This window comes from Prunus dulcis, chromosome 1 (genome assembly GCF_902201215.1).
Source record: "Prunus dulcis chromosome 1, ALMONDv2, whole genome shotgun sequence".
Lineage (NCBI taxonomy): Eukaryota > Viridiplantae > Streptophyta > Magnoliopsida > Rosales > Rosaceae > Prunus > Prunus dulcis.
Window position 1 is genome coordinate 40388620 of NC_047650.1, and position 24332 is coordinate 40412951.

The 24332-nt window shown below is 36.4% G+C and overlaps 4 protein-coding genes across 4 annotated transcripts; 1 reads left to right on the forward strand and 3 right to left on the reverse strand.

Moving 5' to 3' along the window:
* Window positions 1–497: 497 nt before the first annotated feature.
* LOC117614894 (oligopeptide transporter 2-like) lies at window positions 498–4822 on the reverse strand. Its single transcript, XM_034343823.1, has 6 exons — window positions 4318–4822; window positions 4135–4232; window positions 2545–3108; window positions 2166–2421; window positions 1472–1654; window positions 498–1248 (listed from the first exon to the last, which is right to left on the reverse strand). The coding sequence occupies exons 1-6, from the start codon at window positions 4789–4791 to the stop codon at window positions 634–636; spliced, it is 2190 nt and encodes a 729-aa protein (XP_034199714.1). The 5' UTR covers window positions 4792–4822; the 3' UTR covers window positions 498–633.
* A 2465-nt stretch (window positions 4823–7287) lies between these two features.
* Window positions 7288–12013, reverse strand: LOC117619978 (oligopeptide transporter 2-like). Its single transcript, XM_034350060.1, has 6 exons — window positions 11501–12013; window positions 11301–11398; window positions 9596–10159; window positions 8680–8932; window positions 8394–8576; window positions 7288–7905 (listed from the first exon to the last, which is right to left on the reverse strand). The coding sequence occupies exons 1-6, from the start codon at window positions 12011–12013 to the stop codon at window positions 7288–7290; spliced, it is 2229 nt and encodes a 742-aa protein (XP_034205951.1).
* A 1278-nt stretch (window positions 12014–13291) lies between these two features.
* On the reverse strand, window positions 13292–19400 carry LOC117638829 (serine hydroxymethyltransferase, mitochondrial-like). Its single transcript, XM_034373979.1, has 16 exons — window positions 19238–19400; window positions 19081–19131; window positions 18905–18991; window positions 18438–18559; window positions 18111–18187; window positions 17584–17708; window positions 16556–16648; window positions 15846–15938; window positions 15543–15740; window positions 15201–15305; window positions 15019–15084; window positions 14809–14886; window positions 14206–14317; window positions 14010–14120; window positions 13714–13891; window positions 13292–13590 (listed from the first exon to the last, which is right to left on the reverse strand). The coding sequence occupies exons 1-15, from the start codon at window positions 19322–19324 to the stop codon at window positions 13743–13745; spliced, it is 1554 nt and encodes a 517-aa protein (XP_034229870.1). The 5' UTR covers window positions 19325–19400; the 3' UTR covers window positions 13292–13590; window positions 13714–13742.
* Window positions 19401–21398: 1998 nt separating this feature from the next.
* On the forward strand, window positions 21399–24264 carry LOC117615734 (pentatricopeptide repeat-containing protein At4g14850-like). Its single transcript, XM_034344874.1, has 2 exons — window positions 21399–21500; window positions 21806–24264. The coding sequence occupies exons 1-2, from the start codon at window positions 21408–21410 to the stop codon at window positions 23996–23998; spliced, it is 2286 nt and encodes a 761-aa protein (XP_034200765.1). The 5' UTR covers window positions 21399–21407; the 3' UTR covers window positions 23999–24264.
* The last annotated feature ends 68 nt before the right edge of the window (window positions 24265–24332 follow it).

Genomic DNA, 24332 nt, shown 5'->3' on the forward strand with positions numbered 1-24332 from the left:
GACACCAATCTTGGACCAGAGAAAGCAGAAGCCCTGACGGCTATAAACGATTTGGTGACATTTCTCATATTTCTTTACTTAAGAATCCAAACAATGTAACTGGTGTATCTAAATATAGAAATTCTGACTTTTTTCTAATTCCAAGTTCATTTCCTTTGTCCAAACGCAAGATACGTGCTTCCTTAGAAACTGTGATGAATGCAAGTGCCAGCAGTTTTGATTGACATTGCAGAAGTAAAAGGATGTTTGAGTATTCAGACTATATAATTGGTTCCTTACAAAATGTGATGAATTCAAGTGCCTTTAATGCGTTCTAGATTGATGCTGCCCCTTCAGAACTTCAAGCTTACACAAAATACTGGTGCTGATGCTGGTTATTATAGAGCTTCAATGGTTTAACTAGTTTGCAGAATCCAGTCTTATTTTAGGATTTGAATTAACATTGTAACTGCTGTGTGTATTTTGATCAATGAACTTTGTTTATCTTGTTATGCAAGAATTTCCAACTGTGAACTTCACTACATAGATGAAACTTGATTGATATTTACAATGCCTTTCTTCCAAATAACATACTTAAAACTTAAAACAAAAAACTCTAAAATGCTAAAGTAATTATAGGTTTTGAAATGAGATTTAGTACAAAGGGCAACCATCAACAACTATACCTTTGGCTGTAGGACAAGTAGCCAGCTCACAGTGTTCACCATTTGTTCCCCACCAGGATATGCTTTTCTCATTCATGGTCAATGAGAAGTACAAAAGCACCCCCATGAAAGCCACTCCAGCATCTAAAGCAGCAGAAAGAACATAATTGTACCTCTGCCACCACTTCTTTCTGTATCTGAAAACAAAGAAGTTGAAAATTGCTCCAACCACAATCCAACAGTTGAAGTTCACAGTTGTAGCTGGTGGCATTACAGCTGTTGCTCCCAAAAGCACTGGGAGGTTGATCAGCTTGATCCATTTCTTACTTGGGAAAGCTTTGTGCAGCAACCACACCAGGAGTGGCCCCAATGCACCTATTAGGAAGAACCAGTTGAGGGCTTTGTAGTTTCCGAGAGAGCCGAAAATTCTTCTTGGTCCAACCAGACCCCAGATTACAGAGGCATCAAAGAACACACGATCACCAGGACAAGTCCAAGGACTATTGGGAGGGAGCAATTGATCCTGACATATGTTTTCTATGGTAGACAACAGCCACCATGCCACACCAAGATTGACTGTTCCCGCTATCAATGTTCCTATGCACTTTAATTTTGTGAAGCAGTTAAGAGCAAATTAGCAACACAATACAAATTGAAACGGGAAATTATTAGCACTCTAAAATAGTCATCTTACACTGCATATTTTTATTTTTATTTTGGAGTGCGAATAGCAGTTCCGACTGAAATTATTCAATTATGTCTAATTTTGACATTATATGTTTCATGTCCTAGTAATTAGTAAAAGTCAAATTGACAAGAAGATATACCTGGACTATGAACATTGATATGGGAGGGATCTTCATGTAATGGCCTAGCTTGAAGTCATTGAGAAAGGAAATTGCCTGCGACATGCTTATGTAGCCATAGGTTTTGAAGCACACATTGGCTATTGGTTTGCCAGGTAATATCAAGCCCATGATGTACTCTGTGATGACGTTTAGTCCTGGAGACTGACAAATAGAAATGCAAGGAAAAGAAATTCTTAAAGATATACATTACATCTTAAGTTACCAAAGAAATGCAACAAATTCCAATTCATTCATATTAAATGTTCTCGTTTACAGATTGTTCTGTCTTCAATTCTTGGGTGGGTCCCAATGCTCTAGAGGCCACATACTAGATATACATAAAAATATGAAAAATTATATGCCAATACCTAGTTAGGACCACAATTACGTAATATGTGTCTTATCCGTGACAAACTTATTCTAGCCACGAAAAACTTATGACTTTTGCTAACACTCACAACAAGTTGAACTAACATTATGGTTTTCTAGTAGTGAGTGCCTCATGTGTAATATAGAGATAATTTTATTTCCCATCGAATTATTTCTGTCATTTAGAGGTGGCGCATTATATGGTAAGTTGGGATGTTACAAATAGAATGGTCAGGTGAGATTGTACAAATAGCACGCAGTATCCAATGTCATGATGCAATGACTTATGAGTTTGAGAGGGTACCTGATTTGTGGTGGCAGTTATAATGCTGATTGGAAGGGTGAAAATTAATGCAAGCCCAGCTGCAAAAATGAGTCCCCACCATGGCATTTGCACTTCATCTTTCATGAAAATGCACAGCGCCAGAGAGAGCACCAAAGACAACAAAAGCATAAGATGAAACCACCAGTTAGGTATGTCCTTGTATTTCTTCATCAACCTGGTGTGTATGTCTACCTTTCCACTGTGTGAAGCTCTTCGGTATTGCTTATATATCTCCCTGTTGGAAGAGTGTCAAATACCAAAACTTGAACAATCACAATAAATTAAATAAACTGTGAGCGTCTTGTGCAGGGACAAGTTTAGTTTCGATGGTATAAATAGCAACACTCAATTGATTTACCTTCCGTTAAAGAGGGCGACATGCGTGAGGGTCGATACAACGGCCGCAAAACCAATACCATAAGTCAAGGCAAAGAAAACACTCAAATTTATGCGCCCTTGTTTGTCATAAGAATCCATATCAATTTCAAACTTGTCATTCACAATGGCCGAAACGTTATAAATCTCGCCACGGTGATCAAACAAGTGTGAAGAGAAGATTGGAAAGTTCTTGGCACTGTACAAATTGACGCCCCAATAAGCAATTGGCAGACCCACATACATAACCAGAAGATAGCCAGCTGCAACATTGACAATGGCAAAGAAGGGGCTGATCAGAGGGCTGCCAAGGTAGGAGGCTATAACGGTCCAATCAAGCGAAAATGCCCCGAGGCCCAGCCCGCGCATGCCCGACCCGATTTGTTGGGCCGTGACTGAGTTTGGGTACACCCAGCAAACCCATGAAATTGTTGACAGAGTTGGGATGAGGTAGCCTGGGACGACGAACCAGGAGAAGCTGCAGATGAGGGCAATCAGAAAGAACTTCCCTCTTGACATTCGCTTGCTGTCTTTCTCATGCAGAGCCCTTCACATTGTAAACGAAAAATTAGAGGCTTTGTTAATTAATTGTTCAAAAAATAAAATAAACGTGCATGCATGCATGAAATATTCATGGTTGGTTAAATGGGTTGTTTAATTAGAGCTATAAAATATTAAATAAATCAGAACTTTTTTTTTTTTATAATGCAAATGATTATTATGACCTAATGAATCTTGTAGAAGAAAAAAAAAACGTTTACTGTTGGCGCGTAGAAATATGATATTAGAATGTGTTATTTCGATGTAAAAAAATGGGTAAAATTGTTATATCCCCTTCATTTTTATTTTAAAATTAACGATAATTGTATTTAATAATTGGGCACAAAGACCAAATACCCATAAATGATTAATCCTGCTATAGGAGGATACACCAGTGACATCACATAACTTGTATCTTCACTAATAGCTTTAAAAGACCAAATACATGCATTTCAATGTAACAGTCACACACATGAGCAAATCAGACATGAAATACATCGCCCAAAATTACAATTACAATACTACTAACCCTCACAAGTAGAGACTAAAACAAAAAACTAAAAAGAAAAGGTAATTATTATCACATAATTTCGACAATTCACATCCAACCGTAGTGGAGGAAAAATAAAAATAAAAATGTTTATTTGACCGTAAAAAAACAAATAAATAAGTCAGCTATTTTTTTTTCATTAAATAAAATCAATCTATTTTTATCCAAGAAAATAAAAACAAAAACTTCTGCGTGGGTGAGAGTGTCCACTTTAGAAGTTATCCGTTACTCCATAGTAACGTATATATATTTTTTTTGGTCAACATAGTAACGTGTATATTGTGTAACCAAATTGGTCCCTAAACTCCAAATTGATGACGCTAGCATTATTGTTCACAAGAATTGAAACGTCAAGGAAACAAAACAAAGTGGCCTAGCAAAATGACATGCTTAAGGGCAAAATAAATTTGGTGGGTTGGCTTTAAACGACACAAATTATCAATAATTCTAGAGGCACCAATTATATACAACCAAATTATTTACCTAAATAAAGAGACTTGAACAAGACTACTCGGCCACCACATCTCAGCCGGATCCACCACGTACTTTCGCAAAATTCCTGCCCACCCGTATCCTAACACCTGCACTTAACCACCACGAATTATCATCAATTATCTCGGTAATTATAAATTAGCACCGACTTAATTAACCATGATTACAGTTTACCTGCGTGGTAATAACAAGTATCCAACTGGCCCAAAATGAGATATTCCTATGATAAAACGCTTTTATTATGTTCACAATACTAATTGCATAAGCCGCCCCGCTTCCGAACCCGGCTCCTGCATTCGCAAATATGGATATCAGCACGTGCTCCTTCATGTTAAACGGACCCGGGTTGAGAGAAAACTCCCTCAACCCGACCCGAAACTTCTTTGTAGGCAGCGTCCTCGCCATGAACCGTCCAATCGGGAGCGTCGCCACCTGTACGGAGATCATCGAAATGACGAGCGGCTCCGTGCGGTAGGCGAAGAAGGTGTTGAGGAAGGAGAGGAGGACGCATGAGAGGAGGCCCAGGGCCCACATCCGGAAGGTCCATACTGGAAGGGTCGGGTCGTCGTCGTTCGAGACCGTCAAGCGAACTTCCTCGACAGGTGAAACGTCGTCGTCTGGGAGAGAGTGCAGAGTGGGAGCGGACATGGCTGGCGCTAAGGGAGAGAGAGAGAGAGTGTGTGTGTGTGTGTGTGAGTGGCAGTGTTGCAGAGTGCAGAAGAGAAGAGTTTGTTGGGTTTTGGTTTTAAAAAACAAAAAACAAAAACAAAAACAAAAAGTTTCGTAAGTTTTAATTAATTAATTAATTAGGTATTTATCTACTAATTGACAGCTTTGGTCAATCTTGAATTGTAAGAAATGGAAGTTTGGTTTAATTTGAGATACTAATTTTTTGATTTTTTTTCCAAGCAATTAATTTGAGATTCAAATTTGATATTGGCTGGCATTATTATTACCATATGTTGAAAAAAATCCAAGATCATATTTGATATCATTAATTTTGTTTGCAGCTAATAATATTGGAAAGAGTTTTTTGAACAAGGAAAAAAAAATTGTCAGTATCCAAAAGATATATAATATATGTAATATATGGGTTTCTTGCAGGACTTCTTCGAGGTTTTTTTGTTTTGTTTTTGTTATTTGGGTTTTTGTATTTGGGAAGGATGAATGCAAATGCATGGCTTCAGAAATGAATATGCCTTGACTCACTGACTTCAATCTCTTGCAACAAATTTTTTGACTAATTTGACTAACATATGTGAAATTTTTTTTTTTATACGGGCGATATTAGAGAAGGGAGAAATCGAACTAATCAAATTTAAGTAAATTTAGGTTTTAACCACAAAAAAACTTTCACTTTTGAAAAAAGCCAAAGCTTTTTCGAAAAAGACAGAAAAACCTCTTAACTTTCAAATCAAAGACATGCAAATGTAAAGGATGCCTTAGGAAATCCAAAAATAAATAAGGGCAATTTTGTCCATTTTGACTTCTTTTAAAAAATTTATCTCCTCAAATTTATTAGGACTTAGGTTACAGAGTTACATGTTTTTAATCATTTGAATTTCATTCTCTTTGAAATATATATATAAGTGGGCATGAGTTGCTGTAAAATTGATTTTGGGAACAAAAAACATATGTCAATGGGATTGTGTTTGATTGTCATTTGCAGTAACTAACAATTAATAGAAAGTATTTTTTCAGTGTTATTGTGCTTGATTGTGAGAACCCGCGTGGAGATGTGAAATTTGACTTTAGGAAGAGTGTTTTTATTTTCAGCCACTTGTTATATTTTATTCATCCATCATTAATGAAATTATTAATGATAATTTTATAACCTTTTACAAAATGACCTCCAAGGAATCATGTAACATAAAAAGAAAAAGCCAAGAAAATAAACCTACTCTACACCCACTTGCCCTATTTATTCACCCACACCCATTAGGACCTTCCACCAAATTGTTGAGAGCCAACTAAATGTTTTCCGGGAAAAAAAAAAAAAAAAACTAAATGTTTGGTCTTTTAACTTCACACACACCAAAGGAAGAGGGTGGAAAAGGAGATGAAGAACATAAGGAATAACAATTATCCTTTTACAAAAGATAATATTTCCCTCCTTCCCCTATAAGTAGGAACTCTTACATTTCTGACAATGGTAGTTTGACATGTGTGTGCAGAATTTTTTTATTTTTGAGTTTTTGATGAATTATTATTGCATATGTGTCAAATTGTGATTCGCAAAAACCTCTAAGTACTCATGTCCCTAAAATAAAATAAAATAAAGAAAAATTACAAGAAAATAAACCAACTCTACACCCACCTTACCAAATACGAATTGTATTATTTTGTGCTCCACTATGAAGGATCATTTTGTTAATTAATATTTAAGATCTTTCTCTTCAAACTAAATGCTTTGCACTTACACTTTTCGCCCTCAACACGAAAAATTCCTAGATCCGTCTTTTGATTGTTTGTTTGTGTCCCCAAGCATATGGCCAAACCAAACGAGAAATATAGCCCATAAGAGCATCCACAATCATACTCTCTATTTTTTCACTTAAAATTTAGCTAAAAACATTATAAAGCTATTTTAGGAACTCTCTATAAAATTTCAACACAAACCATACTCCCTAGTTTTAGATTCATAAATGTTTTAAATATTTTTTAATTCAATTTTTAATAAAGTGTAGACACAAAAGCAACAATAAAAAATAGTTGACATTAAATAAATACTTAAAATAATATTAAATATATAAGCATTTAATTATAGGGAATCACTACGGGTCCTTTCTCTCTCCTCAGATTTAGAAGCTTATGTCTCCCTATTTTAGGAGCTGGATAGGAAGCATGATTGGAAGTTGGTTTTTACAATTCCTCTCTAAATTTTAGCTAAGGAAGTGATTGAGGGAGCCCATTGTGAATGCTCTAAGTGAATAAAGACCAACCAACCTATATAAAAATTCCTAAATCATAAAGACCAACCAACCTATAAGATCCATATAAAGACAACACTTCAACGGATGAAACTTCATTCATATTTATCATTTACAATGCCTTTTCTTTCAAACAAACCTTTTTGCAGAAAATAAACTCCAAAAAAAACCAAATCAACACTGATGTACCAGCTTAATTTGAAATGGGAACTAATCAGAGTACACAAGCATGACCAAGCACTATGTCCTTATTTGTTGGACACGTGGCTAATGGACAGTGGTCATAGTCTTCTGTACCCCACCAAGATATGCTTATATCGTTTATGGTCAAACACATATATATAAGCACCCCCATGAAAGCCAACCCAGCATCTAGGGCAGCCGAGAGAACATAGTTGTACCTCTGCCACCACCTCTTTCTGTACCTGAAAACAAAGTAATTGAAAACTATCCCCATCACAATCCAGCAGTTGAAGTTCACAGTTGTGGCTGGTGGCATCACAGCCGTTGCTCCAAAAAGCACTGGAAGGTTGATATAAGCGATCCATTTCTGCTTGGGAAAAGCTTTGTGCAGCGACCACACCAAGAGAGGCCCAAGGGCGCCGACAAGGAAGAACCAGTTGAGGGCTGAGTAATGTCCAAGAGAGCCGAAGATTCGTCTCGGTCCAACCAGACCCCAAATCACAGATGCAGTGAAGAAGACACCGTGATTAGGACAAGTCCAGGGGCTATTGCTAGGGAGTAATTCAACGTTACATATGTTCTCCACACTGCCTAACAACCACCATGCCGTTCCGATATTGACTGTTCCGGCTACTATAGTTCCTATGCACTTTTGGAATGGCAGAAAAGAAGCAAATTATCAGATACCTAAAGCAAGCAAATTTATGATACATGGTACATTGTTCATATATGGTCGATATTATGTTGACATTCATGTTGAATATAGGATATGATATCGAGAAAATATCAACAATCTACCAAAAATACTGTAAATTGGTACACGGTACTAGCCAACTACTCCTCATCATTATGCATTTAATACAGCATTAAGCAGGCTAATCTAATTCATGCTATAATTCTGGCTAAATAAGTTTTCTAACGCTGTCAATAAGTTTGAACAACGTGCATTGACATGTACAATAACATCAAAGGCACGTTGTTAAATGTATAAGACTTTTAACAATATCAAGGCACATAACACCTGCAAATGTGTTGTCAAAAGAGATACACAACGTTCAGTAGCCGTTGTCATATCCCTTTTATGTTGTAATTAATGTAAATGTGCATTGTTAAAATTGAAGAATTGAAAATGCATACCTGAACTACGAACATTGATATAGGCGGGATCTTCATGTAATGCCCTAACTTAAAATCACTAAGAAAGGATATAGCCTGTGCCATGCTTATGTACCCATAAGTTTTAAAGCATACATTGGTTATCGGTTGGCCAGGTAATATCAAACCCATGATGTACTCCGTGATGACATTTAGTCCCGGTGTCTGCAAAATAGAAAATGAGCTGTGTTAACATCACTGGCCATTATCAATAAACTTCAACAAGTGTGAAGAGAAAGAGATAATGGTTCAAGAGTCGAAGACTTACCACATTTGTTGTGGCAGTTATAATGCTAATTGGAAGGGTGAAAACAAATGCAATTCCTGCTGCAAAAATGAGTCCCCACCATGGCATTTGCACTTCTTTTTTCAGGAAAATGAACAATGCCAGAGAGAGTGCCATCGCCAGAAAAAGCAAACTATGAAACCACCAGTTGGGTATGTCCTTGTATTTCCTCATTAATTTGGTGTGTATATCTATCTTTCCAGTATGTGAAGATTTGTATTGTTTATATATATCCCTGTTAGAAGAATCATTCGTATCAGGGCCACAATTAGAAGAATCATTCGTATCAGTGGCACAATAATAATTAATAACACTAAATTTGTTTACCTAAACAAAAAATTGTCATTCATACATTAAAATTATTTTTTTTGTGTTATAGTAGTTGAGTGTTAAAATTAAATTTTGATCCAAGTCCTTTTCTTAAGTGAATTATTTTGAATATATATGAAGGTACAAAAGGGTACGTAGGTACATTCATTTTCATTGCTACAATGATTGGCCTATTTATATATTATGAATGTATTTACGACTTTTGCACCTATATATATGCAAAATAATGTACCTAACTAAATGATCAAATACTTGGGTTTAGTGAAAAAAGTAATTGTATATCCGAGGATAAAAACAAAACTTCCCATAGGAAAATAAAAACAAAAAAGGAATCATGACATTCCCAAATAGTCATCATGCACTCCCATGTTATTGTTTTTAGAAGTGTGGAAATATAATAGATGAGTGCAAAATAACTTTCTTGAAGTGCTAATAATCGCTACCAACTAAAGGGGATGTAGGTAAAGAGTTGGGGAAACTTGTGTAGTATTAGTGGAAAAAACACTAAATTTAAATCCTTGAAAAAAAAAGAAAAAAAAAAGAAAAAAAAAGAACTATATGTACCAACCTTCCATGGAAAAGGGCCACATGTGTGAGGGTTGATATAACAGCAGCAAAACCAATGCCATAGGTTAGGGAAAAGAAGACACTCAAGTTTATGAGTCCATGTTTTTCATACGAGGGCATGTCAATCTCAAACTTGTCATTCACAATGGCTTTCACATCATATATTTGGCCCTGGGAATCAAACAAATGGGAAGAGAAGATTGCGAAATTGCTGGCATTGTACAAATTGAGCTTCCAATAGGCAATTGGAATGATCACATACATGGTGATAATGTAACCCACTGCGATGTTGGCAATGGCAAAGAAGGGACTGATCAGAGGGCTGCCAAGGTAGGAGGCTATGACAGACCAGTCTAGGGTTACTGCCCCCAGACCAAGTCCACGGAAACCCGACCCAATTTGTTGAGCTGTTATTGACTTTGGAGAGAGCCAACAGATCCATGAAATTGTGGAGAGAGTTGTGAAGAGGTAGCCTGGCATAACGTACCAAGAGAAGCTGCATATGAGGGCAATCAAAAAGAATTTGCTTCTGGACATTCGGTTGCTGTCGTTCTCATGAAGAGCCCTTCATGCATATGGGAAACCAAAGTCAAGTTCATTTGATAAATATTGATTGAAAGCTCAAAAAAAAAAGAGCATGCCATTCTATAAAATTAAAAACAAAAACAAAAACAAAAAGCATGCATTAGTGCAGGATATATATTTGTTTCCATGGATTAAATGTTTAAGGCATATGGGTTTCAAGTCCTTATAAATAACTTGTTTATAGACCTAAAAAAATATATAAAATAAGTTGGAACAAATTTTATTTTAGCACTTGTGCTCATTTTAAATTTTGCATGATAGCCATTAAATATGTGTATTATAAGCATAAATACCTTCTTTTTAACTACTCTTGTGTATTTTGTATGAAAAAATTCGTGTATATATATTTGAAGAAAGATGCATTATAGGCATATAATTCATTCCCGTATAATATTGTTAATCAAGATAATGGAATACAAATTAAATTCTTAAAACAAAAGTCTTTTTCAACAAAGATTCGTATTAATTTTTTAATTTAGGGCCCGTTTGATAACCATTTCAATTTTAGTTTTTAGTTTTCATTTTTTGTGCTAGAGTATAGAGGAAAAGGAGGGAGAATGGAAGTGAGAATGAGAGTGAAGATGAGATTGAGAGGGAAGATGAGAGGAGAGGATGGGAGGGAGGGGTAACAAAAGTGAAAACAAAAACTAAAAACTAAAATCTATTTGAAATTGTTTTCACTTTCAAGATTTTGTTTTACTTTTGTTACTCCTCCCTCTCAATCTTATTCTCACTCTCATTTTCCTATATACTCTAGTACAAAAAATGAAAACTAAAATCTAAATTTGAAATAGTTTATCAAACGAGCCCTTAGAGTCACAATCATAAAAATAATTGAGTATCGTACAATATTAACAATTATTCTTCATTAGCTAAAAAGCAAAAGACCTTTCCTACCAAGACTCATGTTGTCGTATTTTTCGGATCCAATATGTTCTTCGTTACATATCATATTATGGATGTGGTACCAAATTTACAAACTCGTTTTGTTTTTGCAGAAATTGTAAGGAAATCTACCGAATTATCCACATAACTACACTACACAACAAGGTTGTCTGTCCCAAAGAGAGTTGAAACTACATACCATCGTAAGCTTTTTTAAGTTTACAAAACGAAATTACCTGAACAAGGAAACCTGAACGAGACTACTGGGCCACCACATCGCCGCCGGATCCACCACGTACTTTCTGAGAATACCGGCCCATCCATACCCTAATACCTGCAATATATAATTCGTGAAATTTATTAACTTACTAACCGGTTAACACTTGAGCGTTTAGCATATAACACGTGCATATTAGTTCATTACTATTTATCTTACCTGTGTAGTAATCACAAGTGCCCAACTGGCGAAGAACGATATCTTCCGACCATAAAAAGCTTTGATTATAGTCACGATATCGACGGCATAAGCCGGTCCACTCCCAAACCCTGCGCCGGCATTCGCAAATATTGAAATCAGGACATGCTCTTTTATGTTAAACTCCCCGGGGTTCAACGAGAACGACTTCCCGCCAACCCAAACCTTGGTCCTCGGCAGCGTCCGCGCCATGAACCGTCCGATCGGCAGACTCGCCACCTGCACGGAGATCATCGTTATCACGAGCGGCTCCGTGCGGAACGAGAAGAAGGTGTTGATGAAGGAGAGGAGGATGCAAGAAAATAGGCCTATTATCCACATCCGGAACGTCCATACGGGCAGCGACGTGTCGTCCTCGTTTAATACCGTTAGACGAACCTCTTCGATGGGCGACAAGTCATCCTCGGTCTCGTCGAGATTGGTGTTGGGGGCAGCCTCCATTTCTAGGGTGGTGGTGGTGGTGGTGGCTGCCATGGGAAGAAGAGTGAGTGATAGTGGAGAGGTTTGGTTTGAATGGTGAAATGAAATGTGTCGGGGGTTTTAAAAGTCTTTTTCACCGTTTATTTGCAGTTTTGCAGTTTTGAATTTACTGAAATGACATTCGTTTTAGTAATAAGTGATTGCCGGCGGGGTTGGGTTAGCTGGAATTGGATTCCCGGAATTGACAAGGAAGGGAAAGCATATTGCCGATTGCAAAGATTAATGAACTGATATTTTTGATGTAGACTTTTCTGTATTATTCCATCTATGATTAAGGTATCTAAGCAAACAAACAAACACCTTAACTCAAGTAGATAAGTTTGATGAAACTAATATAAATTTGAGAGGTAGAACAAAACAAAAGATTGGTCACAAATTCTCGTTATTATTTCATATTTATTTTTATGCATGGTTTTTCTGCAGAGGAATGATTTGTACACATCACTTGCTACTTGTGAATGATTTATACACATTACTTGCTACATCATATAATATTAAAATGCGGTCGAGAAATGTAATCTCTCTATGCTTGACTGATTAGTGCAAATATCATGCTTAATTTTAGTAATGTGGGTTTTATAATTGTTTGTGCAGCTTTTGTCCACTTCAGTTTTATCCTTTTGGTCGGATGAATTCATTTTGTCTAAGAGAACATTTTGATAGGTTGGTTTGTCAGTAAAAATGAGGAATTTGGCATTTGAAGTTTCAACCAAATTCATCCAAGCAAGCAATCAAGTCTTTCAATAGAATCTGTCATACGAATAGGATCTTAAAATACTTCCCTCCCACAAAATTAGCCTTCTGATTGGTATTGGGATCTCTTTCATCCTAAAGAAACAAAACAAGGGACGATTCTTACAGAGAGCTACTCTTCACAAACTACCCAACCAAAATACTTCTCACAAAGCAAAAAGATTCTACTCACAAAGCAAAAAGATTCTCCTCACAAAGTAACTTTTCACAAACTTCTCAATCCACAGGTTTGGAGCCAAAAAATATATACATAAATATTTTTTTTAAACAACAACTTTACGTGTCCGGCCACACTCTGTGACGACATTTTTGTTGGTTTTTCCTTCAAAATTGCCTAAAGTCCAAAACCTTTTCAATCACAATGTGGCCCTTTTGAATGGTTCTCAAAAAGAGTAGCTGTCTGCCTCGTAAAATTGAATTTATATTAAACTACGCAACTTATAAGTTAAACTTGAATCTTCCATTCTTAATTTCTTACGAAAGAAATATAAATATAAAAGTAAGCAGTAAGCATCATGCTCCCTTGACACACTACCTTCCATATTAGCTGCAAGAAAATTGCAAGATTTCATGCTGACAACATTCCAATCGATACAAAATAGCATCGGTTATTGAGAAACCAAGAAGAAATAACAGAGTTACAATGTGGACAGGAAACTAGTAATCAAGTATTACAATTGGCGAAGGAAAAAGAAATAGAAAAAGAAGAAAACAACATAAACTTGTAGTTTGTATTGATTTTTTTTTTTTTATCCCCATCTCCTTTCGTATAGGAAACATCTTTGAGGTAGACACTTAATCGTGTTCAGGAAAAGTATCTGCAAGATTGTATTTTGTGTATTAAAAGTGACTGCATTTCGCTACACAAATGCTCCCAAATAATTCAATTTACGTCAAGCATTGTGCTTATTCACTTATCAGAGTGGAGATAGGGGTTTGACCTGTAACATCGATCTGTGAGGTCAGGACTTCATTCACCGTATTTCATTGTTTCTTTCTCGAATCCAATAGTTGGAAATTGTTTAGCATACTGCTCAACCTCGTGGCGAAGCTTTGCAATCTCAGATTGAATTTCACCATCTGATTCCAGAATTGCCACAAAGTCCTTCAACTTAGTACCTGCACTTGTATGAACCCAGGACATGTGCATGAGCGTGTAACTATGGTAGTGAAATCTGTGACCAAGCATTACAAATGCTAATAAAATTTATATCCACAAGATGGTGGTAGAGTAAACCTTTGGCAGCAGCCTTGATCTTCAAGGCCAACTTCACAGCTGCATCAAAATACTCAGCTACTTTTGCAAAATCCTCCTCCAAAAACCCCCTAGATGTTAGAGCTGGGGTTCCTGAACAACCCAAAAATAGGGTCAGAAAAGATGTACTTAACCAATCACCAGCAGGTGCAAAATAATTAAATACAGATGGCCTTACCCATGCGTATGCCACCAGGTACCATGGCAGACACATCACCAGGAACAGTGTTTTTATTTGCTGCAATATGAACTGATTCCAAAACTTTTTCAACTCTTGAGCCATCAATGCCCTGTCACAAAAAATTTCGAAGAGGATATCTTTAACATTTTTTCTCCTGCCATAACCCATTTTCACAACAGCATCCATCAATCAATTCAACATCAAGCCCTCCGCTATAGGGAAGTTTTATGATTTTCCGACTAAATTTTTGTAAATCATTTGAATTCTGTGGATTCATTATAAAACCCAAAACCTTGGCTATTTATGACTCACCTTTTGGTTATCAGAATTACTTGTTCATCTAGTAAAATTATTTTTAAGGAACCATGGGATAACTTTTTGTAAGCCTATGACTCAGCTTTTGGTTACCAGAATTAGTTGTTCATCTAGTAAAATTATTTTAAAGGAACCATGGGATGATTTTCCGTAAGCCTTCAGTTTAACATGCTCAATACTAAGGCCTATAAATCTTCCAGTTACAGAAACGGGTAAACAATTAGAACATCATGGCCCTTCACAGCTGAAATCTTCCTGTCAGAGGAAGTAACAATCTCCTTTTACCTTGTCTCTTAAATTCACCAACACTAAATGGTTTTCAGTTCCACCAGAAACAAGATCATAACCCTTCTCTAGCAAGCTCTGCATGTTTGGAAGGAAATTAGTGAGGCCAGAGGAAACAACCAAATTGCTTTATAGAGAACCCTTAATATATAAAAAGAAAAAGAATTTTCTATTTGCATCTTATGTGTTGGAAAGTGATGTTCTTCAGACCTCTGCGAATTTTGAACAATTACTGAGAACTTGCTCTTGGTAAGCTTTGTATTCTGGAGTTTTGACCTAGAAAAGAAAAAAAGCAACCAAAAAAAAAAAAAGTTTAGTTATGTTCAATTAAACAAAAGAAAAAAAGATGCAGGATCTGATCAGAGGTACTCAAATAGAAAAAAAGGAGGAACCTGCTTCAGTGCAACTGCTAATCCAGATATGGTGTGGTTGTGTGGACCACCCTGGAGTCCAGGAAAGACAGCCTGATTGATCTTGTCTTCATAATCATACAAAACCTGTAGAAGGAAACTCAAGCATTTTATAATTCAAGCGTGCTTCATTTTGGGACTTACATATTTTTTTTTCCATAATTTACTTCGTTTTTTAGGGATGGCAACTGAGTACCCATTTATTTTGGCTAAAACTGTAATAAGGTTTTCACCACCTTATTTAGAGTTATAGCCAAAATAAATGGGTACCCAAATGCTAGCCTTACTTTATTTACTTTTTAAAATTAAACATTAGGAACTTACTTCTTGCCCTTGCTTGTTTATATTTTTTACCCCCTTCCTGAAAAAGATCATAGCCCCACGAGGACCACGAAGTGACTTGTGAGTTGTGGTTGTAACAATATCTGCATACTCAAAAGGAGATGGAATAACACCAGCAGCAACCAATCCGCTGATATGTGCCATATCAGCCAACAAAATTGCTTTCTGCTTATCACAAACCTGACAACATCACAACAATAACATCACACTTAAAGATTATCATAAAAAATTCCAGAGACACATGAAAATGATTGTCATAATCGCGAAAGTCGAACCAAAGCCTACCTTGCGGATACGTTCATAATCGTACAAGCGTGCATAAGCACTGGCACCAGCAACTATTAGTTTTGGCCTGAAAAGCGTGGCACTTTTCTCCAACTGTGGACATATTTATTCGCGTAGGTCAGCCTTTGATAAACAAAGATCAAAAGTTGAAAACAATGCATAGAGTACACATAGCCATTGGTCAAAATAGAACCCTTATCCATGCAAGATACAATTTCCATCCCTTACTTTTATCTTGAAATAGAAACAGGAAGCTATCCAAATGGTGAATGCTTAGCACTGTAGGCACTCTTTCGACCAAAAAAGAAAGAAAGCATGGTAGGCACTCAAAAGGCCAAAGCATTTAGGGAGATATGCTTAAAAATCCTAGTTCAATGCATTCAGTGACTTTAGGGTAAACATCTCCAGGTTTAGTTGTAAGGATTCAAATTCTGATTCCAAAATAATCATAATTCTTATGCATGAAATGATAATTTATAATGTGGACAATTGCTTTACATGGTTATCTACATGTTAAAATCGCCAGACTGATTTACCAAACACATGTTTCTGCAGTTTTTTTTTTTCTAATAATATCTGTGCAACACAAGACAGCACCCTGTTGCATCCTCTTTCTGAGGCTGAACCAGAGTATTACAAGTCTCATGCACAAGCATATCATACAAATCTATGATAATTTAGAAAAGTAAAGGTCGGGGATAAGAAGGCACCTGATCATAATCAATGTAGCCAGTGCTCTCATTCAATCTGTATGGCATTGTCTCGAAGAATATTGACACAGCAGATATCTTTTTGGTGTCAGTCTGCACAATGGTGAAGAAAAAAAGATTATTTATCATTTAGTATATACCTAGACAGGCATATCGTGAATAGTTCCCAACACTTTAATATTACAAGTAACCCTACCCTGGACCTAATTTATTTAAGAAACTGTTATGTCCATGTGACAAATCAGTTGGGATGAAAGTTGGTAACCCACCACTGGTACTACAGTTCCCAATTTGTTTGAGTACTTTCCTAGGTGGTTTAGTACTTCCTTTTCTTTTATGTAACAATCCTAATTGGATAAGTATTGGAAATTACTAATATAAAGGCCTGCGGTCAATTATGCAGTTGTTAACCATAAGAGAATTCCAATGGCTTTTAAGCTTGTTGAGGGTCTGATTGCCTTTATTTTCTTCTTTTCAATGTAAGTTCTGTCAAAAAAATTCCTGCAACCTAAAAATATAATTTCAACAGCTCAACAGGCATCAAGTTTCAATCAATCTTGGACAAAACCACTTCTAGGCCCTCCTACATTAAATCCTAATCTTAAAAAACATCAAGATAGCCTATAATTATATAGCTCAATAAAGATCCTGCATCTGCCCGTGCATGGAATGTCTTTTATATCTGCATATGTATTTTTTATTTAAAAAACTATCAATTAATTTAGCCAAAACTTACTTCTAGAATGAAAACAGGATGAACTATCACATGGCTTGGCATAACTAATAGACCATATGCATAGACCACATCAGCATGTCCCAACAACTAATCATAAATTTAACAGTGGTGTAAATGGAGAAAAGTGCTCCTATACTTCACAGGGCAGGGGAGAAAAGAAAGGGAAGAAAAAACAAACAAAACAGAAGCACTAGACTAACTGAGAACTACAAAGGCTGTCTCCGTTAACCACCAAAAGCATGAGAATATAGCCAAATATATCTGGAAAAAAATCAACAGAAGATGTAGACACCTGATAACCATGAGAAAGATGTCCACCGTGAGGTAGATCAAGTGCCATGATTCTTTCATGAGGTTTCAACAATGCAGTGTAAGCTTGGAAGTTAGCAGGGGATCCAGATAGTGACTGCACATTTACTGAAAGAAAAAAGTACGCAGTTTCTTTAAATAATTAAGTATTTAAGATACTTTTTATTCAATACATGAAAAGTTCAATAACAGAATTAACATGAATTAGAAAGTTTATGTGAAGACAACTCATCTGTAAACCTTTCAATCAATGATTGACATAGTTTACAAAGCATAGTAGATACTATGAATTCCTTTAATCCCACTTTCACAGTTTAAATATAACAGGTATAGTGTTCTTATTGATACATAGCCGGACACATTTGATTTTGTTAGAAGAGTATTGTATAACAATTTAACTTACAGGTCATTCCAAACTTATGCAATGCAGGTTTAGGCAAACAAAATGGAACTGACAGGAAAGAAAAAAGTTTGCAATGCCACATGTATAAATATGTGTAGTTTTATTACCTCCCCATTTTGCAGGATCCAACTGAAAGGCTTCTAATGCACGTTTCTGACACAGGGACTCAGCCATGTCGATGTATCTACATTTATTAACAAAAAATATTAATCAAGTGGAATGATAATTTAGTCTTTAGTTCAAAACTAGATAGGTGCCACTTTCTCATCAGTTTTAATCACTGCAATGGGTTTTCTCCAACACCAGCCTTCCCCCCGCCCCTCACCAAAAAATTTTGAAAAGAAAAAGAAGAAGCAGAATTGCCTTTTTCACTTAATAGTTACATACAGGATTGCAAAAATGATCAAAAATATATTCACTGTAGACTTACTTACTCATTTCCTCCATAGTATCTAGCACCGGGATACCCTTCACTGTACTTGTTGGTCATGACAGACCCAACAGCTTGCATGACAGAAAGTGATGTGAAGTTTTCTGAAGGTATAAGCTCAAGCCCCTGACATAAAATAAAAATTAATACCAAATTTCAAAAATTAATAATAATAATAATAATAATAATAATAATAATAACACCCCTACCATTAACTAAACTTGAACACTCAATATTGCATCATGGGCAATGTTTTCTCGCCAGACTTATTTTATGTCTCCAGACTGAACCCCACATTCAAGAAAAATAACCTCATCAAAGGCCTATCCCATTCATAGTCTCGCAAGAGAACATTTTCCATTCCATTTATTGTATATTACAATCAAAATCCCAAATTTAAAACATTGAAAGTAGCCTAATAAAAACCAAAATGAAAATGATCCTGCTTGCGTGATAATAAATCAACAATACCTTCCATTGCCGAGATTTTTCAAGTTCTATGATATTGGAAATCTCGGGATCGACAACCTCCAGCGGCTCATTCAGTTGCTTTATCCACTGAATTCAAACGATTCAAAATCATCAATACAAATAAACACACCACAAACACAGATCCGACATAACCCAAATCATATATGAATACATACAGTAGCACGAGATTTCTCTTTATCCTGAGCTGCTTGGCTGGACAGAGAGGACTGCAAATCAAAACGAAGACGAATTTGAAAACCAATAGAAATGTAGCAGAACAGAATGTTAAAGCTATGGCGGTTGGTGTGAGATTGGGTTTGAAGATATCATTACCATGTGATATATGGAGCCGCCATTGACAAAAGGTTGAAGTGGCTTGTTGATGGAGCTTGAGAGCCTGCGAAGCGCCATTGCCGCCATGGCTGTGATCTCTGTATTTTGTTGTTCGTGTTTTTTTCAGAGTGGTGTAGTGAGTGGGAGAGTGCGGTGGGTGGGGTTGGTTTTTTATTATTTATTTATTTAAGTTTTTTTATTGGTGGGTGGGGCTGGGTTGGGTTGGGTTGGTTGGTGCTGAGGTTGACTGTAAGAATGTGGGTCCCGCGAATTGGAAACCGGAACTTGTGTCACAGTGTCAGTAAATCAACGTCACGAGCCAAAATATTAGGAGATGTCACCGAAACGGTGGCGTTCAGGACGATACTTTTAAATATTCGAAAATATATGAGTATAGCCGTGCGGCTATACTTTAGTATATATTTCTGGAGTATAGCCGAGCGGCTATACTTTTTAAACAACAGCCTATTGAGAAATTCTTAAAACTAGAAAAGCACCCCTAACAAAGTCTTAAACAAAAACTCCAACTTGAGGATTGGTTGTGGCATCAAACACCACAAAGCAAATGATTTCGAAAAAAATCCACCGCATGACAAACTGACTCATATTTGTGGAATGATGGGCAAGGGCATCCTTCTTCATCATCTAATGTAACTTCATTTACAAACAACAAAGCATTTCAATCATCTATATATAAAAAAACAAAAGGTAGAGAATGATGAAACATCCAAAATATCAGAAAATGTCATTGGTTAATTCAAATATTAAAAATTAAAATTATTAATTAAATGAAGATAATATGATAAATTCACATTTTTTTCATATTAAAAAAATTAAAATTAAAAACAAAGTCAGATAATAGGTCTTACTTTTATGGAACATAACTACCCATGTTATCTTTTCTTAGTTCTAAAAATAAAATAAAAAATAAAAAAGAAAACCAATTGGCACATGCTAAAAACGATCAAAGTAATAAGGTCGCTCTATGCAATCCTTGGAATGATGAAAAAGCACTGATTTATTGTTTTGCAAAATTCACCATTGCATGCTCCATGGTCATGCTAATGTCCAACAAGCAGCAAGGTAAATGATAAAATATATTGAGTAACCTTCAACACGCATGAGACAAGCTCAATAATCAGTAAGTACTATATCAATTTATTGTGTCTATCATGAAAAACAATAAACTTTTTTAAGACCTTAGAAGTAAAAATCCAAACCACACCATCAATCTAATTCAAGAAGGCCATAATTTGACGTTATCCATGAGATAAGGCTGGCATTCTAGTTGGGATGAATACATAATATTTAAGTGATGCCTGTGTATGGGTGTATAAAGGAAAAGATACTGCATGCACAAAATCTGGCATACCTTGGCTGGGAAAGGTCCTAAAAATAATAGGAAGGGTCTTAAAAATAATCATATCTTCTTTGTGTATGTTTAGTATGTTATCGCTCCTCTTAATAATAAAAAAGGTCCTAAAAATAATCATAGATGAACTTTTTCACAATGTACGTGTAAATAAAATAAAATAAATTATGTTGATAGTTTGTCAGGTAGTGAGCCTGCCTCCTTTGCATCCAATCCAAGTTTAAATCCCTTCCTGTAAATTAAATGAATTTAAAGTAATTTAGACTATCACTTGTATAATAAAAAAAATTTAAAATGTCAAAATTTAAAAACTCACAACCCACACTACTTGAGCCACAAACCCATTGCTAAAATGAAAGTCTTGTTAACATAATTTGGAAAATTATTAACACAATTTATATTTTACTATTTGTTCTAAATGTAAAATGTCAACAGTGAGAGAAACAAATGACATTCTAGGCTACTTCTTTTTCCCTAAAAAAAAGACATTCTAGGCAAAATGAGTGGATAAAAGACTTCCCTTTTACCATTATTCTCCCATTGGGATTTCATTCACCCATTTCCAATTTGAATTAGCCAAAAAGAAAAGAAAATAATTATTCTTTTATTGGATTGAAAGGCTAATAGTGTAATTTGATTACATTCTGGAACTAGGAGAGTGGTTAGTTGAGTGAACAGGAGCATTCCTTCCCTCCACAAAATTTATCTGAAACAGATAGAGGAGCGGATAAACACTCCCTCCCTCCCCAACTCCCCTCAGCATGCAATTCCTTTAAAGAAAACCTCCAGGCCTCCATTATGGCTTCTTTGCCTTCAGTTGCTGTCAATGGCAATCTCAAGCTCGACCAAGAATTCAGAAAACACCCCACAAGTTTTCTTCCTTCAGAAAGGGTAATCATAATCTTTTCTCTCTTCACTTTTTGACAACCAATTCTGGGCTTCTGTTGGTTTGTATATTTTGTTTAAGCTACTATCTTTGTTTTTGTGAACAGAATTTTGATGGGTACTTGTAGTTTCTAGGATTAAAAGCTAAATCACTGCAGTATTTGAAAAGAGTTGATTTGTGAAAAGTAGCAGAGCAACTTTAAATTCAAGGCTTTCATTCCATGCAACTAATTTAAAGCTTTCCCAATTAAGTACTTTGTTTTTTTTTTTTTGTTGGTTTACTGCTTCTAAACCTGCATTTGGTATCTCAGAGCACAAACGTGTCGTATCAGAAAAGTCACACAGTCACCACTTTGAATGGAAGTTCAGAACCCAAGTCTCTGGACTTCCGAGAAGCGCTTTCGATGATTAGAGAGGGTGAAAATGTTGAGTCAACTTACTATGTCCCTGTTTTGCAACAATGTATAGACAAGAATTCGGCTTCAGAAGCGAAAATTGTTCATGCCCATATCATAAAGACCGGAACCCACCAAGATTTGTTTGTCTCAACGTTCCTTGTCAATGTTTATGCAAAATGTGGAAACATGGAAAATGCTCGTAAAGTTTTCGACAATTTGCCAAAGAGAAACGTTATTTCGTGGACAAGTTTGATGACAGGTTATGTTCACAGTTCGCAGCCAGAAGTTGCCATTCATGTTTTCCAAGAAATGTTGGAAGCTGGGGCTTATCCTACGAATTACACTCTAGGAATTGTTTTAAATGCTTGTTCTTCTTTGCAATCCGTTAACTTAGGGAAGCAATTGCATGCCTACAGTATCAAGTACCAGATTGACTTTGACACTAGTATCGGCAACTCTCTTTGCAGTTTATACTCGAAATGCGGAAGCTTGGAATCCGCTGTTAAAGCATTTAAGAAAATTGAAGAAAAAAATGTGATATCATGGACTGCAACCATATCTGCTTGTGGTGATAATGGCAAAGCTGTAAGGGGTTTGAAATTTTTCACTGAAATGCTCTCTGAGGGCATTGAGCCTAATGAGTACACCCTAACCAGTGTCTTGAGCTTGTGTTGTTTAATGCTGTCTTTGGATGTGGGGACGCAGGTTCATTCGTTAAGCATTAAACTTGGCTATGAATTGAACTTGCCAATAAGAAACTCTATCATGTATTTGTACCTCAAATGTGGATTGATTAATGAGGCTCGAGAATTGTTTAATGGAATGGGAGCTATCAGCTTGGTTACCTGGAATGCAATGATTGCAGGCCAAGCACAAATTATGGATCTTGCAGAGGATGATCTCTCAGCATACCAAAGTGGAACTGAGGCACTTAACATTTTCTTGAAATTGAACCGCTCAGGCTTGAAACCGGATTTATTCACCTTCTCAAGTATCTTGACTATATGTAGTGGTTTAGTGGCCTTACAACAGGGAGAACAGATTCATGCTCAGACCATTAAATCTGGGTTTCTTTCAGATAGGGTAGTAGGAACTGCCTTAGTCAATATGTACAATAAATGTGGAAGCATCGAAAAAGCAAGCAAAGCTTTCGTGGAAATGTCTACCAGAACTTTGATATCATGGACTACTATGATCGCAGGTTTTGCACAGCATGGGAAGACTCAGCAAGCACTGCAGCTCTTTGAAGATATGAGAATTGCAGGAGTTAGACCAAATCAGGTTACTTTTGTGAGTGTTCTCTCGGCTTGTAGCCAGGCTGGGATGGTCAATGAAGCACTTGGTTTCTTTGAGATGATGAAAAAGGACTATAGGATTAAGCCTGTGTTGGACCATTTTGCCTGCCTGATTGATATGTACGTGAGGTTGGGTCGGTTAGAAGAAGCCTTTGCTCTTGTCAAGAAAATGGATCCTGCACCAAATGAGTTTATATGGTCCATCTTGGTTGCAGGGTGTAGAAATCATGGGAATTTTGAATTGGGATTTTATGCTGCTGAAAAGTTGCTCGAGCTCAAACCAAAAGATACTGAGACTTATGTCTTGTTGTTGAATATGTACCTCTCTGCAGGAAGATGGAAGGATGTTTCTAAGGTGAGAAAAATGATGAAAGAGGAGAAGCTTGGGAAACTAAGGGACTGGAGCTGGATTAGCATTAAAGACAAGGTCTTTTCATTTAAACCCAATGATAAATCTCATCCTTATAGTGCAGATACACACAAATTCGTAGAAAGTTTGATTGATCAAGTCAAGAGCCTTGGATATGAGTCACTAGAAAGTTTGGAAGTAATCGATGAGGATGAAGAACAGACATTGTCTTATACTGCTTATCACAGTGAAAGGTTGGCAATTGCTTTTGGATTGTTGAACACACCAAATGCTGCGCCAATTCGGGTCGTCAAATGTCTCATTATGTGCAGAGATTGCCACAATTTTGTGAAGTTTCTATCAACACTGACTGGTAGGGAAATAGTCATTCGAGACAGCAAGCGCCTCCACAAATTTGTGAACGGAACATGTTCATGTGGGGATTTTGGAGGTCATCTTTGATATCTTTCATATGAAAAAGTGGGAAAAAGTCCCGAATTCTTCAATCTGTTTAGGTTGAAAAGTTCATGCTAGTTTGATCCATCATTGGAATGGGAGGATCTTCATAGCACAGTTAAACCTCGCATAACCCGTTTGGAATGGGAGCATCTTCGGGCTAAAACTTGGTGCTTTTGGTGAGTGAAGTCACTTATATGGGAGGCTGTAAGAGCCGGCCGTTCAAGTGATCATTGAATATAGTCACAATCCCAGTTGGTAGTTGTGAGACACTTTGAAGGATTTGACTGAATTTATATGTTGTCTGTTGGTCAATATTCACCAAATTTTTTTGTGTAAT

Bases quoted from the DNA above. Each gene is read 5' to 3' on its own strand.
- LOC117614894 (XM_034343823.1), bottom strand. From the start codon at position 4,791: ATGTCCGCTCCCACTCTGCACTCTCTCCCAGACGACGACGTTTCACCT. The intron at 4,233-4,317 runs GTAAACTGTAAT...GGTTAAGTGCAG, and splicing joins TACTTGTTATTACCACGCAG to GTGTTAGGATACGGGTGGGC. The intron at 2,422-2,544 runs GTAAATCAATTG...CTCTTCCAACAG, and splicing joins GTCGCCCTCTTTAACGGAAG to GGAGATATATAAGCAATACC.
- LOC117619978 (XM_034350060.1), bottom strand. From the start codon at position 12,013: ATGGCAGCCACCACCACCACCACCACCCTAGAAATGGAGGCTGCCCCC. The intron at 8,577-8,679 runs GTAAGTCTTCGA...TCTATTTTGCAG, and splicing joins TAACTGCCACAACAAATGTG to ACACCGGGACTAAATGTCAT. The intron at 7,906-8,393 runs GTATGCATTTTC...CCATTCCAAAAG, and splicing joins TATCAATGTTCGTAGTTCAG to TGCATAGGAACTATAGTAGC.
- LOC117638829 (XM_034373979.1), bottom strand. From the start codon at position 19,324: ATGGCGGCAATGGCGCTTCGCAGGCTCTCAAGCTCCATCAACAAGCCA. The intron at 18,560-18,904 runs GTATTGTTGATT...ATTTTATGTCAG, and splicing joins AAAAATCTCGGCAATGGAAG to GGGCTTGAGCTTATACCTTC. The intron at 14,887-15,018 runs GTCTGAAGAACA...CCAAACATGCAG, and splicing joins ATTGTTCAAAATTCGCAGAG to AGCTTGCTAGAGAAGGGTTA.
- LOC117615734 (XM_034344874.1), top strand. From the start codon at position 21,408: ATGGCTTCTTTGCCTTCAGTTGCTGTCAATGGCAATCTCAAGCTCGAC. The intron at 21,501-21,805 runs GTAATCATAATC...TTGGTATCTCAG, and splicing joins GTTTTCTTCCTTCAGAAAGG to AGCACAAACGTGTCGTATCA.